Source organism: Boeremia exigua (assembly GCF_020726555.1).
Source record: "Boeremia exigua strain MPI-SDFR-AT-0100 chromosome Unknown C7974scaffold_7, whole genome shotgun sequence".
In the NCBI taxonomy this organism is placed as follows: domain Eukaryota; kingdom Fungi; phylum Ascomycota; class Dothideomycetes; order Pleosporales; family Didymellaceae; genus Boeremia; species Boeremia exigua.
Window position 1 is genome coordinate 313,911 of NW_025763524.1, and position 17,516 is coordinate 331,426.

Here is a 17,516-nt window from a genome sequence, read left to right on the forward strand (position 1 = left end):
GCGGACCACGTTCGTACGACGACGTGACCCCAGATTATGATGACATGGTCTGTGCTGTCGGCGGGTTCTCCGAGATCTCGGCTTGATGGTCAATGGGACCACACCAAAGCCGGAAATTTCGTTGCGGACATCCCACATAGTAGTTGCGCTAACCTTCTCCGCACGGAAATGCCCAGAATGCGGATAGACTCTGGGGTCACCGGGGCGGCAGCAGTTCATAGTATGTCCGAGGTGGCGTCTTATCTCCCCACTTTCAGCATCCCGTCTCTTCATCATCCAAGCTGTTAGCCACTAAAACAAGCATCTCGGTGGCCAACGCCCCGACGTATATTCCGTGGTGAGGTATAAATTATCCGAAGCACCTGCCTTCACAGGCATCGTTTAGGTTGATCAAGGCGACGGCTTCCCCCCGTTGTTGTAATCTTTGCAAGACTCAAGGACCGCGACCTTCACGATGCCTCTTAATCCCAAGACATACCAGGTGAAGATGAACATGAGTCTTTCATCTCCTTCGCGCTAATCATACAGTAGTTCTTGGTCGGTGTCTTCGCCTCCCTCGGATCATTCAACTATGGGTACGCCAAGCAGGACTCGCTGCTATAGCATCGCATATCTGACCTGCAACAGTTACGATCTCGGTGTCATCGGTGGTAGCGTCGCAGCAGAATCGTTCAATGCATCGTTCAGCCCCAACGATGACCAGACCGGCGCTATCGTGTCGCTGTTTACTGGCGGAGGCTTTATCGGTGCGGCTATCGCAGGCCCATTTGCCGACAGGCTTGGGCGCAGGCTCACAATCACCTTCGGTGCCATAATGTTCATCGTTGGTGGCATACTACAAGCCGTTGCGCAGAATCTGTCATTCCTGTATTCTGGTCGCGCTATCGCAGGCTTCGGCGTTGGTTTCTTGGTCATGATCGTCCCGTTATATCAGGCTGAAATCTCGCACCCTTCAATCCGTGGTCGGGTCACCGGTTTGCAGCAACTTATGCTTGGTGTTGGCGCGGTCGTTGCGAGTAGGCATTCCCATCCCTTTCATGTTTCGCATGTGCTGATACCGCTCCAGCATGGCTAACCCACGGTACCAATACCGACATCTCCCCGACTGACAACAACCAATGGAGAATTCCGCTGGGCATCCAAGTCATTCCAGCAGGTGTTCTAGGTGCACTGATATTCCTCTTTCCTGAGTCGCCCCGCTGGCTCATTGACCATGGACGCGGAGAGGAAGGCCTCAAGACTCTCGCCCGGCTTCATTCTAATGGCAATGTCGACGACCCGTGGGTACAGGAGGAGTTCCACCAGATTCAGCAAACTATTGAGCACGAGCACGAGCAATCTGCAAAGGGCTACAAGGACTTGTTCACCGACCGATCTAGCTTCCGTCGCCTCTTCCTTGTTACCGCCATCCAAGCCTCTGTTCAGATGACTGGTGTCTCTGCCATCCAATACTACACCCCGCAGATCTACAAAGGCCTGAACATCGGTACCAGCGACGCGCTCAAGTACCAAGGCATATCAAACGTGCTCTCTGTTGTAGCACAAGCCTGTACTGTTGCACTTATCGATCGCATTGGTCGCCGCTGGCCGCTTATAATCGGCAACGTAGTCAATGGCATCTGCTGGATTATCGTTACAGCTGCTATTGCCAATTTCCCTACAGCAAGCGAGGAATTGCAACACAGTCTTGGATGGGTGTTCATCACAATCAATTGGCTGTACCAGGTCTCCTTCAGTTTCACATGCGGGCCTTTGTCTTGGATCATTCCCGCCGAGGTGTTCGACACCAAGACACGCTCAAAAGGTGTTTCTATCGGCGTGATGACAAGTTTCGCGTTCAACACACTCATTGGACAGATGACGCCTATTGCTATGGAGAGCGTCGGGTGGAAATACTTTTTAACGTTTGTGATTTGCAACTTCACTAATGCTTTGTTCTTCTGGGCAACACTTCCGGAGACGGCTAAGAGGCCCCTCGAAGAGATGAACGCCTTGTTTGATGGAAACAAGTGGTTTGTTGCCTTCGGACGCGGAAGAGTGCCACTCAGCCACACTGGTGCCGCTCTTGTTGCCAAGAATGCAGACGATGAGGAGAAGGAAGCTTACACCACAACTGAGGTTTTGAGGTAGTTTACGAAGCTGGGACATTACGACTGAAGTAGCCGGTCTGAGGTGACTTACATCACACTCAAGGTCTTGACGTAAGGTGCGAAGATTGAACAGAAAGTCTGAGCCAGCATAGTAGAGGCAGCGCACCAAATTGTAGGACCGTGTAGTCGATGTTGTCAAGTGGCATGTAATCGTAGAATATGATCAAAGGACTCTAGCATGACCAGGTGACAGAGTTTGACTGAGTGTTATGTGATGAGATGGTGCATCCATCTCGAGTAGCCTGTGTCATTACAGGTCCCATAGCGATTTAGTGAAAAGGACGGTATCCTTTAATTGACCTCATATGACCAACTAGCGTACGGGACCAAGCTACTTTGGATGTTCATCGTTGCTCAGCATGCCGCGGTCTCTAACGAAAAGGCTGAAAGAGGCATTCCCAAGTAATCTCCAGGAAGCCTTCAGTTTTGTCTAGTAACGGTAAACGCTGAATGTTAAGTCAAAGAATTTTGAGTTGACTTTGCTAACTGCTGTCCACAACACAAGCATTTCGATTCGATGCATATTTCTATCATCTTGGTGAATTCACCATCAAGCGTACATTTTCTCTATGGTACCATGTAGTACGTGTGCGCCCTGAGATCATCGTACGATTGTGTTGATATACGCCACACCTTTGGCCCTGTCGTTGTCTTTCTCGACGTAGCTGAGATCTGTTCTGAAAACAAAGTTCGACGCACTTCTGCCATATTGCGGCCATGCAGTAACGTTTGCAACTGTGATAATCATTAGTGAAGGGTTTTGAGCTGGGAATGATTTTGACCGTACCACCATGGCCATTTGGATCTAAATCGTATGTAAACGATGTCCACATCCTGATAACCAGGTTCGAGAGCTTTAAATTGACAGTACTGTTTCCCAAGGGCGTGATCTGTTGCTCCGTATTACCAAACACGAACGGAATCTGTTGGAAATTAACAAGGGTACGACAAAGGCCTGAAGGGTTCTCTACAAACCTCGGAAAAGTGGTTGACTCCGATAGCAGTGGTCGTGTTGAATTTTGGGGCATCCCATCGATAGGAGTAAACGTTCTTAACAAATGTGCTCATTCTTTCCGCTAATAGCCTCCTTGGCGCGTACATGGTCAGATCTGTTGCGATGCTTTGGTACCGCTTGTACTGCAACCCGAATTCCGGCCATGTTCGATTTCCCCAGCCGTAAGGCATTCCCAAAGTTGGGTCGTTTGGGTAAAGCTCTAATAAGCGTTTAGCTTGCTCTTCATTCACATTCCACCTCTTTGAAGTCAGCAACTGTTCGACAGCTTGAGCATCGGTGTTGACGCCGTTCACCCCAAATCCTTCGTCTGTGTTCGTTCCGAGAATCAAAGGAATCTTCGCGAATTTGCCGCTCAATAACGACTCTTGACCGTAGCGTGGTACGAAGGTGCCATCAATAACGTGGAACCATTCGAGACCCACGTAACCGTAGGGCGCAATAGTCTCGTACGGGACTTCACGCAAGCATTGTAACGTGTTCGTTGAGTTTGCGCAGCCTACTGCAGCAGTGAGGTTCTTGTACAAGCCTTGGTACCAGTCTGTCCCGTTCAGGGGTGGGCCGATCGCACCACCGCTTTCGAGTATAGCAGCCCGGAAAAGGCCATCGGTTTTGCCGTCATATGCGTTGATATGATCGCCTACGGAGTATGCACCCGCACTCTCTCCCCATATGGTGACCTTGGCGGGATCACCACCAAACGAAGAGATGTGTTTGTTGACCCATCTAAACGCTAAGCGCTGATCGCGTAAGCCCAGATTCTGCGCCCCTTCTGCGTTGATCTGTTCACTCGATATGAATCCAAAAGCGGCCATGCGATAGTTGATAGAGATACCAATGACGGGTTTGTTATTCAACATCGACTGCTCGACAATGTAGCTCATATTGTACCTGATATCATTTCAGTATCTCAGAACCACAAGACCGGGAGTGCTTTGTCTACCTTGGATCACTAGTAGCACCCTGTTGCCACCCACCGCCGTAAATCCACAGCAAGACCGGTAAGCGTTTGGCACCTGTTCTGGGCTTTACGATATTGAGGTGAAGGCAGTCTTCTCCAAGGCTCGTTCTGCCCTCTTTGACAAGCCTTGTCGTATCTGATCCATAGCCCGTACAGTCGAGACCGTATTGTGTGACATTATAGTGTGTCGTGGGTGTGTTTTCGGTCAATTGAGCAGGGGTAAAGCGTACTGGCTTGGGCGCATATTTGATTCCGAGGAACAGATCCTGCTCAAATTCAGGAAGATAGCGCCCATGAAAAATGCCGGCCTGCGACTTCACGATTGGTTGTTGTACGACAGCGCTCGCGAGCGCAAGACCGCAGGACAGAATGAAGATCGGAGTCCACATTGTGGCAACAGTGGGTATCAGATGATGGGACGTTGCCAGGCCGCAAAACTAACGATGAGTTCAAGGCTGCGCGTTCTGGATATTGGAATCCATGTGTGCTGCACATTGGGGCTTTAAGGACGTTTGTCCAGGGTACCTAGCAGGTATGACAGACATGTGCTACATGTGCCCTTCGCCCGGAGGGCTGATGATTTAGCCTAGCGTTCAGAGTAGCGCCTAGAGCAGAGACCATGGTTAGCAGGCAATGGAATTAAATCCCCTGCTTCATCTGGGGTAGTATGGGGAAGCCAAGACAGTCGCACCCGGAAGATCCACCAATGAGACGTCGAGAAGCCAAAGCTTTGCAAGGCTTTCGTGCGGCACTTGCAGATCAAGTTGATTATTATCACTTGGATAGTGCAGCGGGTGTACACGTGTGTGCTGTCAGCAAAGCCTCTGTCACCTACTCGCCTATTATGGACGTCTTTCACGGGGTTTGCGGCCTGGTATGTACGTCGGTTCCGAGATAAGGCTCCACCATTGGGTGTGCGGGTGATCGAATGCATGTCTGGCAATGCTCCAAGATATATTACCATAGCGTTCATGCCGTATCACTCAGAGTGTATTTGACGCTGGGTGTATAGGGTGTCGCGACTATCCTTCAGTCGTTAGCCAGTAAAACAGACATCCGAATCGTTCTTTGAGATACAGGCTCAACGTGCTTTTCTAACGCATTTTGTGTGGGAATTCGCAGGCATGCAGGACTTTGGAACGTGCGCAACAGCAGTACGAAATAATAGAGCTAATAAGCGCCACAATGGTGCATGGATCCTCTACAAGCGTCAGCAATCTGATAGCGCTTTGATCTGGACTGCTGACTCAGTCAAGTGCTATTTTGATGTGTTGTTTGATCGATGGCATCAATTCTGGAGTAGACTGTCAGCAAAAAACTAACAATAGTGCAGCAATACCTCCTGTTGCTCAGCACTAGAATACCGACAAGCGCTAAAGTAATCCTGCATGGCCTTTGTTCTAGGAGGCAAATTTGCCATTCTCTCCTCGCAGCAAGCAGAACAGGTAGTTAGGGCTCAACATTAAAGCTACCCCAAGTACAGAGATTGCCGAGATCAACAAACAATGCGCAGATTGTGCTGTGTTCGATAAATGGCCGAGCAGAGATACTGTACATTATTGTACACTATTATACACTACTGTATACTACTGTGCACGCAGAGTCATCTCCACGGTGCCTATACGCCGTACCTGAATTCGCGCACCTTTTTCTGGTAGTAGTATGTGGCAAGTAGCCCGGTGGCACCAAGCGCAATTGGCACAGGTGCCCGTCCACCGGTCTTGATGATTCTTGGGATCGCTGATCCAAGTAGAACCACGCTGTTTCCTAGCGCAAGCTCAGTGCCGTAGTCCTTGTTCTCCTTGATCAGGTAGCCTTTTATTGGTCAGTGAGTTTACTTGGAGACGGCGAAATATGAATCGGGTTTGACAAATTTACCAGAGTAGCCATAAGACGCGCCAAGCACGAGACCTGCGATTAGAGATGGTGTTGACCGCGTGCGAAGGTAGCCGGCTGTTCCGCCTACGGAAACTACACTATTGTAAGCTCGTCATGGTCATGAAGGGCTATGTACATCATTGAGCTTACGTAGGCCAGCAAGTGTAAATGAGGGGTGTTCTGCCATAGCTGTTTGATGGAAACTGATAGACTGAAATGCGGTTGTGAGACAGTATGTTCGGCAAAGCTGGTGGAAACTATGTTAGTCAGCAACACGTGCCATCTCCTCTTGTATTACGGACAGCACAAGCGCAAGCTGCCCGATCGGAACTGTGACTGTCCAAGTCAAAGATAAGATACAAAGTTAGAGCAGTGTATTAATTGATTATATCATCTATGCTGCGAATTGCGCTTTGGGTATCTTAGTCCACGACATGAGCTCAAAACTAACACTACCTTACGAGACAAGAAACAATCCGGACAAATCGTCATCATTGTAAGACGACTGCGATCATACAGGAACATCTTACCAGTCCTGCAGCAAATTCGGATTCCAAGCCGGCAATAGCGCGACGCAAACCAAACAACCCAATGCAACTAGAGTACTGGTGATCTCCGGCCGTCTTACAAACACGGCAAGTGATTCGGCCGACGCCAATCCGCGCCTGGGGTTGGAACTGGAAGGGTCTGCGAAGTGGGGTTTGTTGATCGGCTTGTCCTGTAGAGTCTGTGCCATTTCGTTGTCTCTCTGCAGCTGTTGAACCCGAGTCAAGCTGACCAAGTCATCCAGCTCGTCAACGACTTCAGCGCAGAGCTGGAAGATACTCTTGGCTTCCTCAATCACGTCCACGCGCTGATCATCCGAGAATAGGTGCTCTGCTTCCTCCAGCCGAAGCTTGAATTCGGCCTTGATGTCTTCGCCATCATGGAGGCCTGGAAAATGCCAGAAGGCCAGTCCACGCTCTTGTAGTGTCGCACCGTCTTCCTCGTGTGTGGATGGCCAGAAATCGTTGCCTGCTCTGAGAAGTCCTGCTCTTATCCATCTCCCTCCTGAAAAAACGGCCATGTAAAAGCACCACGCGTATGCCACAAGAGTCCATGGCTTCTCGTGAACGCTCCTCCGGACGTGCGTACAGAAAGCTGCTGTCTTGTCGCCGGGGTATTTGGCCAAGAGAACCTCTAGATCCGTGGGCTGGAGGCCAAGCAGGTACTCGAGATCCTTCTTCAGAGGCCCAGAACGCGGAAGTCCCCGAGGACGCAGTGTGGAGAGGAAGGCGGCAAGCTGCGGCGAGGGCAATGTGGGAGCGCCTAGTGTGGATGTAAAGAGGGAGGGCGAGTCGTAGGGGTTGACTAGAAGGTACGAGAGAAGCGGCGAAGTTGGTAGGGTTGGAAGATCGACGGCAGATGCAGACGGAGAGCTGGGGCGGACGTGGTCGCGTATGAGATCTGACCACAGGCTCTCGAAGGTGAGGTAGACATGTGCGAAGTGTAGGAGACCGGTGGCATAGAGGGCGGAGTCATGCGTGTGCGGCGGGAGGCCCAGCGGGAGGCGACTTGTTATCAGACGGTTGAGGTTGGTATGCAGGGTGCTGTGCAAAGCGTCAGTACTGCACAGTGGCGACAGATGCAGGCGCGGAGCCCTACCGAGTCGCTGCGTTGATCTCGCCCGGCAACGACACAGGCAGTCCTCTGGCGCTTTCCAGCATGGCCAAGCAACGAGTGGTAGCACAAACTGGCAGCGGCTGTGACAATGGCGACTCTAGCGGAGCGGCGTATGGCAGCTCACAGACGATTGATAACGGCTGCAGAGTGCGGCAAAGCTACCGTTTTCAACCCTAATGCGCTGCTCATGCGGACAGTCCACGCGCAAAGTAGCGTGGAGATCACGTCGCGTGTCGGACTCATGCGCCTGGACGGAGGGCTCTTGCAGGCAGACAAGGAAGGCGGTCTCGATCGGTCGATGGTGTCATTTCTGGAGCGCTGCGCGCGACCCACGTGCAAGCGAGTGGCGTTCGACGTGGACCAAGTTTGCCACCGGGGGACCTGCTGTCTGTGGCGGCAGCGCGGCCACCAACGTGACGGGCATGTTGAGACAAGAGCGTAGCAAGAGCATAGCGAGGCAGGGTCATGAAGATCATGGGGCGCTGGACATGTGGATGCACGATCTGCGGGTGCTACCGTCACAGGGCTGACAGCGTCCACATCGGGGCCGTGCGGCTCGGCGACAGCATCGTCGCCAAACGGACCGATGAGTGAGCTTTGTACACAGGAAGTACGTGATCTTCCATCTTGACAACAAAGTCGTGACTCGTTATTGTAGTGTGTTCGGCCGCACTCGTGCAAGCGCACCGTAACCGCAGCACGGCCAGAGCCTGCCCGGGAACGCAGTCGTTCTCGCTGCCCAAACAGCGCACGACCTGGGGTCAAGCTTCGTCTGCAACTGCCAATTGCAACCTGCCAACTGCAAACTCCCATGTCTGCTCGCACGGCCATCTGGTTCCGCGGCAGAAGTGGGCGTTTATCTAAGACTTAGACTCTAAGTATAATGACATCGGGAGGCATGCACGTGCGAGCTAAGGCGCTAAGCCCCTAAGGTTAGTTACGATACGGGCGGCCTGTGATACCCCGAAAGCAGTCGCAGCGTCCACGTCAACATTTACGTTCCAGCACCACATTCTACATACAGCACACCAAACACTTCCTCACAGAGAGTAGAGCTGCTTTTAGCCAAACACCTCTGTCGCCTGCCTCCCACATCACGGCCATGTCCATCCGCGGGCAGTTCAACACGAAGAACCCTACTATCAAGCGGATATGTAAGCCAGCCTCAGATCCAACACCCCTTACATACATCTGACGCACCTCAGTAAAGGAAGCCTCGGAGCTTTCTGTCTCCCCCTCTCCAGACTACCACGCCGAACCGCTAGAGGACAACATTTTCGAATGGCACTTCACTATCAAAGGCCCAGAGTCTCCGTCCGCATATGCTGGCGGCATTTACCACGGTCGCATAATACTGCCACCCCAGTACCCTCTGCGACCACCAAACTTCCGATTTCTCACGCCTACGGGTCGATTTGAAGTAAATCGCGAAATATGCCTGAGCATCTCTGGGCATCACGAAGAGACTTGGCAGCCCGCATGGGGTGTAAGGACGGCCCTGGTGGCAATCAGAAGCTTCATGGATACGGATGCAAAGGGACAACTAGGTGGCATCGAGTGCAGTAAGGATGCGAGGGAGAGAATGGCGAAGGATAGCAGCAAGTGGACCTGTGCTGGGTGTGGGAAGAGTAATGCTGAGATTATGAAAGAGAGAGAGGAGGCTGCGCAAGAGATCGAGGAAAAGGACGGCAAGAGGAAAGAAGAGGAAGTACCTGAGGAGCTAAGGCTCGCATACCGCGATGAACTGGGTCAGACGGAGAATGCCGAAATCGAGAATGTGGACAAGGGGAAGGGCAAAGCTATTGATACTGAGTTGCATCAGGAACCTTCCAAGCAACATACAGCACATGTTGTGCCAACGACTACAGTGCCAGTAGCAGTAGCACCAGCATCTCTTGCGCCGAAGCCAAGGCCCACAAGGACTGTACCAGCACCTCCCCTGCAACGAACGGTCCAGCAGAGCCCTGACCGATCATTGGCCTGGATCGATACGTGTATCTGGGGCGTCGTTGCGATGCTGCTATTCATGGTCGTCAAGAAGTTTGACATCTTATGATCCTCGTTGTGGCTCTGATCTTTTCACTGGGCTCGTGTTTCTCATACTCTTCTGTCCTTACTGTGGATTCCCTAGGGTTTGCGACGGCGTTATTGAGGTGCTTGTTTCTTGGGGTGTTCCCTTTCAAGTCATCCATCAGAGCTTGCGGTCCAATGGATGTATATGCCTCAGTCTGTCCGTCCCACGGTGGCACTGTCATTTCTATGGACTGTCCACCATGATTGAGGGACGATCAGAGAAGCTCATGGCGATAGGTGAGGCGATGTTCTCATCAAGATTCCTGATTGCAGGGTTATGACTCCACTTGACACTCAAGGTTAGTCCGCACGCGTGCTTGAGAGGCGAGTACGCTCTTACATGCGCCTGTAATACTGGCTTCGCCACGGGGTTCGACTTTCACGGTCCATAGTCGTCGATGCCATCTATAATCTCGATAACTGGTCCGACAATCCTCCCATCATCTACTCACCAAGACCTTATTACACATTCGTTACCCATCGGCTTGATCACAAGCGACGTTGGGGACGGGACTACCAACTAAATCTCTTTCAGCTTGACCTTCCTTAATCAGCCGCTCAGGCTATCGTAGCGGCCTAGAGGCAGCTGTAAATAATACATCCTTTCGTTTTCACAAAAGGCATGTTTAATCACAGACACCACAACTCAGACACTACACCAGCGTCTCTGTAGGCACTACGTTCACTATAGGATGAGCAGCTTCTATCCTCACTTCTGCCCATAATATTTTAATCAGCGGCATCACAGAGCCAAAACTTGTGGGAGGCAGTTGCAAGTACTGATTGTACGATGCCTAAGCGTTCAGATGGGCAAATGCATCCTTGCAAGTAGAGAACCGAGGTATATAATCCTTCCGATCACACGCTCAGCCCAAGCCGGCAAACACAGTGTTCCTTTTAGTCGCCTCTTTCGTCATGGAGAAATGGCGTCGGCCGCACATTCATGAGAGAAGGCCAACAATTTCAAGGTTATCGGCGTCGTGATGTGGGTGTTTCGAAACAGATCATCGCCTTCTATCTCGTACAGTATGTGTTCTGGTCTCACGATCGCTGCACCATCGCGCAACATCGCACACCATCACTTTTACGGCCGCCGCTATCAGCGGCAGATCATCGGCCAATGCTGTCAGGGGTTTCGGCAGACCTCGAAAGATGCGACGGTCAGTGGAGCCGCTGTTACACCTGCATAGCGCGAGCCCTGAAAACATGCGAAGTGGCTAGCCCTGGACCCCTCCCGAGTCAGATGCGGCAAAGATTGGTAGTGGAATATGCAGGTGACTCGTGGCATTTCACCACTCAGCACCCTCAGAGAACGCCACAACTGCCTATAATTCGTCCGTCCGCGGGGAACTACCAGTTCGAGAAAACCCTCCTCATAATAGAGTTCGATGACAATGCCGTTACGCCAACACCACGCGGAGCTTTAATACCATGTCTGTACCCATTCTGCAGGTTTGACTGATGATTCTTTCGCGGGCAGGATCCTCTTCGGCGCAATGAGGACATGTTCATCCATCGTATGGCTGCTGCTTAGCTTTATGCTTTGCTTCACTCATGCTCGTCCATCCGCCTTTCACCTTGCCAACAGTTCACCAGGTTTGGAGGTGTCCTCGTCTTTCCATATTTCCGCGAGGTCGTCAAGTCAGACCAGAGAACTGGGCATAGCAGATATACCTTCATGTGGAGTGGGTGCACACTTACGACGCGCTTCTACCATATTAATTTAACACTATACGCAGATCAGATGCCTGATCCAGTATGTTCCTGAAAGCGGCTGTAGCCTCACCGACACACTCTGTGTGTGTACCAACGCGGCACTAAATCAGCAATTGAGTGCATGTATGCTTGCGAACTGCACCATGGCAGACAACCTCGGTAAGTTACCCCGACATGTGCTGCTATCAGAATACTGACGTGTGGTAAAGGCACTGCCCGTGTCAATGCACAAATGTGTGTGCTATCAGATGAGTCGCAGCGCAGGGATGTGATAGTTTATACGATCACAGTGTACGCTGTAGCTGTTACTCTTGTAGTACTACGCGTGGCTGGCAAAATTGCCTCAAGCAAATTAGCATGGAACGACGCGCCAATTGTAGCGGCCTTACTGTTAGCAGCGGTGCCAATTGCATGTGTGCTGGCCAGTGAGTTGACATGAACTTCGGGATGTGTCCTTGCTGATGCCGGTGATAGTGGCGAACATTGGTTTTGGTGAGCACCTCTGGAACCTTGACGACGGAACATTCATGCCGATTTTACGATACTGTAAGTTGATATCTTCAAACAATCTTTGTACCTAATCAGTAACCAAGGGTAGTTTACATCGCATGGTCGACCTACGTCGCCATCTTGGGACTGATCAAGCTCTCGTTGATCATGTTCTACTTGGAGGTCTTCCCTACACGCAGCTTTAAGATCGCTGGTTGGACTTTGTTCTGGTATATCACTGTTAACACGCTGATCATCTTCCTTTTGACAATATTCGCGTGCACACCCGTGGCTGCGTTTTGGGATCGAGATCTCAAGGGCAAGGTGAGCCAGCCTGCAAAAGGACCCTATCACCATAACAAACTGACGGGTAAACGACAGTGTATGGACATTCAGATGTTGGGCTACGCCAACAGCATCTCTGCAATTGTCCAAGATGTCTTGTTGGTCGTACTACCAATGTTTTACCTGCAGAACTTGCAGATGAAAAAATCAAGAAAACTCGCTGTGGCCGTGATGTTTTCCATTGGGAGTTTGTAAGTACTGTCATGTTACTGTAGTTGTTGCAACACTTTGCTAACCTGCTATCAGTGGATGCATAACCACCATCATCCGTCTCCGCTCGCTCCTAACCTTCACGTTTTCCGTCGACCCAACCTGGGACTATGTACCGATCGTGATCTGGACTGAGCTCGAGATTACCGCTGCCTTTGCGTGCGTTTCGCTTCCCGCCATTCGCGTCTTGGTTGTCAAGATTATACCGAAAAGACTCAAGAGTTGGCTTACAGAGGTCACACATAACTCAAGTCACGTGACACCAGTGCAGAGCATGCCGAAAGAGAACTCTTCAAGACGTAATTGGCACAAAGATGACACTTGGATCAATCTGGCTTCGACAGAGGCTTATGGGGAGAAACAGACAAGAGACAGGCTTGGGGTCTTGCCGAGCACAGAGAGCTCAGCTAGCCATCTGACAGCTACCGGAGCTCATTCGGTGTCCAGTTTGGGCGGCATCAGTGGCTCAGTGGTAAAGCAAGAAGATGCAGCGGCAGCGGCAGCGGAGTTGTCTCAGCCCCGGACCCCAGTGTCCGTAAATAGTAGATTTAGTCGTTGGAGATAAGTGCGAATTTAGAATATGCTCAACGATGTATTTCGGCATCAAAAACCCAGTATGTACAGTCGTGAAAAGCAGATATTTCTCGCGCCAGACGTTCGCTGGCACACCGTACAAGTATATACACCAAACCGCCAAATTATGTGCACCATGAGGTCAAGAGTTCATGTACGCGCTCAAAGCGATACACATCCATTCGCGGAATCCTCAACAAACAGCCCACCGTAGATCTGGCCCTCGTTCAGGTTCGGTGACTGGTAGCCAGCGTTGACGACGTCAGAAGTACCTGTAGGCTTCTTCAGGATACCGATCTGGAACTGACCACCACCAGCAAGGTTAACGCTTGTGGGACCGGCAACACGGGCGAGCTTTGCCGCGCCGGCGGAGTAGTACACTGTGGTTTGGCTGTGCCAGTCAGTATTCGGTCTTGGGCATTTCAGTGAGCTCAAAACGTACTTCTTTGTGTAGTCGAGCTTGATGGCAAAGTTCTGCCATTTCTTATAGTCGATCGGGATACCCCAGATCTGCTTGCCTGCACGATCGAGGATCTTAAAGTTGTTCTTCTTGGAAGAGGGGTTGTCAATCAAAGTGCCCACTTGAAATTGGATCTGATTGTTACTGTAGTCTGCTGCTTCGTGCCACGCGTTAAGGTACTCGTGAGTCAGGTTCAACGGTCTGGCAGGATTCTGCTTTACGGAGAAATGCAGAGTCTTGATGCCCTCATCGCTCGGGTCTTGGGGAGAGTCGGCTGCGAACTGCAGACCTGCACGGCGAAAGCCGAACTGTTGCTGGAAAATCGATTGGTCGGAGATGGTAACTTCGACAGCAGTGTTGGCTGAGCCATCAAAGCGGCTTGCCTCAGTGGCGGGGAACTTCAGGATCTGCGACCAGGTAATGTTGTTGCCCTTGACGTAGTCCGGGTTGAAGAGAGCGTTGGAGGTATCAAACGCGGTAGGGGTCTTGGAAAGCGCACTGGACACACGGCCGTCAAGAACAATTGGGCACTTGACATTGTCCGAAACTGCACGCATGGAGACATGCGGAGCCGCCAGGGCGAGGGGAGCTGCTAGCAGCGTGGTGAGAATCGAAGCAGTGTACATCTTAGAAGGGAAGAAACGAGTGACTGTGGGTTGGTTATGCACAGGTCTCGGGGAGATCGTCCTGATTTATATTCATCAATGAGATTGTACTCAATAGACACGGCCTGCAAAAGTAGTGACATTGCTCAGCATGTTCGACCAGTCTTCTTGGTATTGCACTATGCGCTGGCATCCGGTTCGTTGTTTATGTGTTCCCAAGGTCATGCACTATGGGTATCATAACCCTTCATCTAACGCAGCCGTACATTCCACCGGGAACTGCCGGTGGAAGCTTCGAAGGTAGTAGACGCTGGTTAGCACACGGCAGGGCCAATCTACCTGTGACATAATGTACGGGGTCTAGGGTTCAGGTTAAACCTAAACAAGTCAAACGGACCGTTAACCCGGCCCCATACTTCCCAAGATCACCACACGCTGATCACGTTCTCCATGATGTTGGGTGGGCGCTGTGGTCGGGACCTGGTTTCTGGATCTTCATAAGGCGCCTCGAGGTTTGAACACCCTTCGTCTACGAATGACACTCTGCAGATCGCTCCTCGTCCCTCTTCATTCTCAAATTGGCCTTGCTAGTGAGAGATCGATCACTAAATGTCTTGTTTTGGCCAAGAACGGGAGGGGCAAATCAAGTGCCGAGTAGGAGCCGCGAAAGGAGCGATTCGACACGGTTGGGCTCCGTTTCACACACGTTATGCTTATGGCAACATGCTTGTAACGGGTGGGTGTTGTCTTTCTCGCGAAAATCATCGCAGCAGTTAGATGATCACATCGATTGGCTAGTCGGAAGGATTGAGGGAAAGTAGGTACCCATGTTATGTACAAGATGCTGCAAATATCCACGTGGAAGGGCAAACCTTATTTCACATCGTATTTCCTGTTTTCCGAGAGATCATTCTCGTACACACTGGCCAAAGCCCCTATTTTGAACGGTCCTTATAGAGGTCAGCTGACTGTCGCCATCGCGGATTCACGCCTCCTTCATTTCTTTCTCTTTGCTTCTCCACTTGTAGTCTAGTCGTTTGCCTGTGCTAGACTGCGAGCCCTTTAGCTCATAACGCTTATATCCCACGGCTGCTATCTTGCTCGCCATTAATATCGTCATCAAGGTTTGAATCTGTGACAGCAGATGTTCTAGGAAGCAGGCACATACAACCCAGGAACGTGGTTTGAGAGTGTCCATGCCAGAAATGGCTTCAACACAGCTAAATAAGATCGAATCAGAGTCAATCTCCGTAGTGCTTACCACTCTGGACAATAGCGAGCATGGGAAAGGCTCCAGAAGTAACAGACCTTGGATTCCAGTGCAGAGAGGATGACGAGTGGGCATGCGCTGCCATACCCTCTTCGAATGCGTACATGAAGTAGTCGACATGCTGCTTTGTATCCAAGCTATATGCAAAGGGACTGATGCCCCCTCTCTTACTTGTTCCACTAATCCTATCAACGCGAACTGCTAATTGTAGCGTAATGTATAACGGCCTTTCCGTATTCTTCACTCATATCCAACAGTGGTGTGTATCCAGAACGCCATGCATAATCGATCCATCACAACGCCATCGGAACCATCGTCCTGGTCTTACTCAAACAAAAGCGTGTGCGCTATCCTGTGCGCGTGATCCGAAAGTCGTATCGCGGTATGCAGTACAATGCGGCCGTTCTACAGCATTCTTGGGCTAAGCCATGTGGCCTCGTCGCAGCCCTCGTAGAACATCCTTTCGCCCCTCTCATTCGAGGCTCCAAAGCCCATGTCGCGAAACTTCTCGGCGTCCCAACCACTCACAAACTCGCCCTGACCGCCGTTCTCCTTGTCAACCCCGTCACCCAATCTGATGTAATTTGAATGGCGGCACACAGTTTGGGAGAAAGACCACTGTAAACAGTTCGGGTCATTATGGCACTCGGAGCCGCACATGCCGGCGTTGCGGTGGGCAGGGCGGTCGTTGGGTACGGGTGCCTCGGAGAGGTTGTCCCACCACTCGCGAGAGGGACCGTTTGCGAGAAAGGAGTGGGTATAGGAGAGGAGGGAGGAATAGGTGAACGGTTTCTAGTGTGAATGTCAGCATTAGACACACCACGGGAGCGTAGAACATACCAAATTATAAGGTCGTGTGCGCTCCCACTTCCAAAGCTTCTCCATCTGCTCAGGCGACAGTTGGTGTAGCGAGAGCAGTGGCACACACCAGCGGTCCCGGTAGGTTGTAATTTTCCGCAGCTCGTCGCTGGTGAAGGTGGGATCAAGAGCCTCCAGTCGGTGGCCCGTGACGTTCTGAATGGCATACGCGAGCACAGCGTCACCGCGAGCCTCCTCTTTGACCCAGCTCTCAAAGCGCACGCTCAGGCGGTTCTCGCGGGGAATCTCAGTTGAGCCCGGGGTTTTTACGGGGATCAGCTGTTTCATCAGCCCGTTGGACATGACGAAGCCGGCGCCGCCATAAGCGAACCAGCGGCCCTCGCTGCCCTTGTGCGGGGCTCCCAGGTAGTGCGGCTCGGTGGGGTCGAGCTGGCTAAGCAGGCGGAATAGCGTGTCCCAGAAGAAGTAGACGTCCGATTCGAGAAAGACGTACCACTTGGCCTTGGGGCTGGTCATGTAGGCCTTGTCGACCATGGGCAGGTACTTGAAGCGGTCCAGCTTGAAGCTGCGCTGCGACTCCTGGCGCGTCTCACCCTCCGAGTGGGCCTTCTTGTGGTTGATGTAGGCCTGGAAGTCCAGGTTGCTGACCTCGTAGCTCTTGGGCAGCTCGGCCAGGATGTCGACGACGTGGCGGTCGCCCAGGCGGTCCTCGGCCTCGCTGACGATGATGAGGTTGGAGATGCAGCTCGTGACGGTGCTGAGGTGGGCCTTGTTGACAGCCGTCTCGCCGGCGGCGACCTTGAGCACGACCTGCACCTCGCTCAGCAGGTCGGCCGGGAAGTTCTGGCAGTAGTCGAGCTCGATGCTGTTGGCGCTCTTCTGCTCGAGCGGTGGGAAGAACGACTTGGTCTTGGCGTGGTGGACGGGGTGCGGCGCGCTAGGGGCGCGGCCCCTGAGCGTGTAGGCAAAGAAGAAGAAGACGGCGACGAGGAACAGAATGCGCCCAGGGCGGCGGGCGAGGCGGCCCGCCAGCATGTTCAGCGTCGCCATGCTGCGGAGCGCTGCGGAGCGCCGGGGCGGCTGGCTGCGACGGCGAAAGGAGCGGCGCGGGACGCGGTGCGCAGGGGGATGGGCGGTTACGAGCGAGGAGCCGTGGGCTGGGACATTGGACGGCCGGTCGACGCTACTGGCGGGGCGGAGGGGGCGGCGATGATGCGTACGTGGTGGTGCAATGCTGGAGTTCCAGATTCAACAATCCCGTCCAGGCGGCTCCCTGAGCTTTCCGCGGCAAAG

The 17,516-nt window shown here is 52.2% G+C and overlaps 8 protein-coding genes across 8 annotated transcripts; 3 read left to right on the forward strand and 5 right to left on the reverse strand.

Moving 5' to 3' along the window:
* The first annotated feature begins 17 nt into the window (after positions 1–17).
* On the forward strand, positions 18–2,335 carry C7974DRAFT_424918 (general substrate transporter). Its single transcript, XM_046144452.1, has 4 exons — positions 18–481; positions 532–575; positions 628–1,016; positions 1,067–2,335. The coding sequence occupies exons 1-4, from the start codon at positions 455–457 to the stop codon at positions 2,128–2,130; spliced, it is 1,524 nt and encodes a 507-aa protein (XP_045995996.1). The 5' UTR covers positions 18–454; the 3' UTR covers positions 2,131–2,335.
* A 407-nt stretch (positions 2,336–2,742) lies between these two features.
* On the reverse strand, positions 2,743–4,614 carry C7974DRAFT_196427 (Alpha/Beta hydrolase protein). The gene is made up of 4 exons (XM_046136701.1): positions 4,106–4,614; positions 3,126–4,053; positions 2,938–3,073; positions 2,743–2,885 (listed from the first exon to the last, which is right to left on the reverse strand). The coding sequence occupies exons 1-4, from the start codon at positions 4,510–4,512 to the stop codon at positions 2,752–2,754; spliced, it is 1,605 nt and encodes a 534-aa protein (XP_045995997.1). The 5' UTR covers positions 4,513–4,614; the 3' UTR covers positions 2,743–2,751.
* A 1,127-nt stretch (positions 4,615–5,741) lies between these two features.
* C7974DRAFT_312163 (transmembrane proteins 14C-domain-containing protein) lies at positions 5,742–6,188 on the reverse strand (the record flags this gene model as incomplete). The annotated part of the gene is made up of 3 exons (XM_046138347.1): positions 5,742–5,938; positions 6,002–6,094; positions 6,152–6,188. The coding sequence occupies 3 exons, from the start codon at positions 6,186–6,188 to the stop codon at positions 5,742–5,744; spliced, it is 327 nt and encodes a 108-aa protein (XP_045995998.1).
* Positions 6,189–6,527: 339 nt separating this feature from the next.
* C7974DRAFT_313284 (uncharacterized protein) lies at positions 6,528–7,707 on the reverse strand (the record flags this gene model as incomplete). The annotated part of the gene is made up of 2 exons (XM_046138404.1): positions 6,528–7,590; positions 7,646–7,707. The coding sequence occupies 2 exons, from the start codon at positions 7,705–7,707 to the stop codon at positions 6,528–6,530; spliced, it is 1,125 nt and encodes a 374-aa protein (XP_045995999.1).
* A 1,058-nt stretch (positions 7,708–8,765) lies between these two features.
* On the forward strand, positions 8,766–9,719 carry C7974DRAFT_313033 (ubiquitin-conjugating enzyme/RWD-like protein; the record flags this gene model as incomplete). The annotated part of the gene is made up of 2 exons (XM_046138387.1): positions 8,766–8,817; positions 8,869–9,719. The coding sequence occupies 2 exons, from the start codon at positions 8,766–8,768 to the stop codon at positions 9,717–9,719; spliced, it is 903 nt and encodes a 300-aa protein (XP_045996000.1).
* Positions 9,720–11,088: 1,369 nt separating this feature from the next.
* On the forward strand, positions 11,089–13,146 carry C7974DRAFT_196432 (uncharacterized protein). The gene is made up of 7 exons (XM_046136702.1): positions 11,089–11,421; positions 11,476–11,611; positions 11,662–11,877; positions 11,927–11,998; positions 12,051–12,265; positions 12,323–12,477; positions 12,533–13,146. The coding sequence occupies exons 1-7, from the start codon at positions 11,233–11,235 to the stop codon at positions 13,059–13,061; spliced, it is 1,512 nt and encodes a 503-aa protein (XP_045996001.1). The 5' UTR covers positions 11,089–11,232; the 3' UTR covers positions 13,062–13,146.
* C7974DRAFT_360184 (uncharacterized protein) lies at positions 13,047–14,445 on the reverse strand. Its single transcript, XM_046139683.1, has 2 exons — positions 13,512–14,445; positions 13,047–13,460 (listed from the first exon to the last, which is right to left on the reverse strand). The coding sequence occupies exons 1-2, from the start codon at positions 14,153–14,155 to the stop codon at positions 13,232–13,234; spliced, it is 873 nt and encodes a 290-aa protein (XP_045996002.1). The 5' UTR covers positions 14,156–14,445; the 3' UTR covers positions 13,047–13,231.
* Positions 14,446–15,666: 1,221 nt separating this feature from the next.
* Positions 15,667–17,452, reverse strand: C7974DRAFT_196488 (uncharacterized protein). The gene is made up of 2 exons (XM_046136703.1): positions 16,245–17,452; positions 15,667–16,196 (listed from the first exon to the last, which is right to left on the reverse strand). The coding sequence occupies exons 1-2, from the start codon at positions 17,271–17,273 to the stop codon at positions 15,810–15,812; spliced, it is 1,416 nt and encodes a 471-aa protein (XP_045996003.1). The 5' UTR covers positions 17,274–17,452; the 3' UTR covers positions 15,667–15,809.
* Between the last annotated feature and the right edge of the window lie 64 nt (positions 17,453–17,516).

Coding starts and splice junctions, on each gene's coding strand:
- C7974DRAFT_196432 (XM_046136702.1), top strand. CDS start 11,233: ATGAGGACATGTTCATCCATCGTATGGCTGCTGCTTAGCTTTATGCTT. Junction 11,422..11,475: donor CAGATATACCTTCATGTGGA/GTGGGTGCACAC, acceptor CACTATACGCAG/ATCAGATGCCTGATCCAGTA. Junction 11,999..12,050: donor CATGCCGATTTTACGATACT/GTAAGTTGATAT, acceptor AACCAAGGGTAG/TTTACATCGCATGGTCGACC.
- C7974DRAFT_424918 (XM_046144452.1), top strand. CDS start 455: ATGCCTCTTAATCCCAAGACATACCAG. Junction 482..531: donor TTAATCCCAAGACATACCAG/GTGAAGATGAAC, acceptor ATCATACAGTAG/TTCTTGGTCGGTGTCTTCGC. Junction 576..627: donor CTCGGATCATTCAACTATGG/GTACGCCAAGCA, acceptor GACCTGCAACAG/TTACGATCTCGGTGTCATCG.
- C7974DRAFT_196488 (XM_046136703.1), bottom strand. CDS start 17,273: ATGGCGACGCTGAACATGCTGGCGGGCCGCCTCGCCCGCCGCCCTGGG. Junction 16,197..16,244: donor GCACACGACCTTATAATTTG/GTATGTTCTACG, acceptor CATTCACACTAG/AAACCGTTCACCTATTCCTC.
- C7974DRAFT_360184 (XM_046139683.1), bottom strand. CDS start 14,155: ATGTACACTGCTTCGATTCTCACCACGCTGCTAGCAGCTCCCCTCGCC. Junction 13,461..13,511: donor AAGCTCGACTACACAAAGAA/GTACGTTTTGAG, acceptor TGACTGGCACAG/CCAAACCACAGTGTACTACT.
- C7974DRAFT_196427 (XM_046136701.1), bottom strand. CDS start 4,512: ATGTGGACTCCGATCTTCATTCTGTCCTGCGGTCTTGCGCTCGCGAGC. Junction 3,074..3,125: donor GAGTCAACCACTTTTCCGAG/GTTTGTAGAGAA, acceptor AATTTCCAACAG/ATTCCGTTCGTGTTTGGTAA. Junction 2,886..2,937: donor AGATCCAAATGGCCATGGTG/GTACGGTCAAAA, acceptor TGATTATCACAG/TTGCAAACGTTACTGCATGG.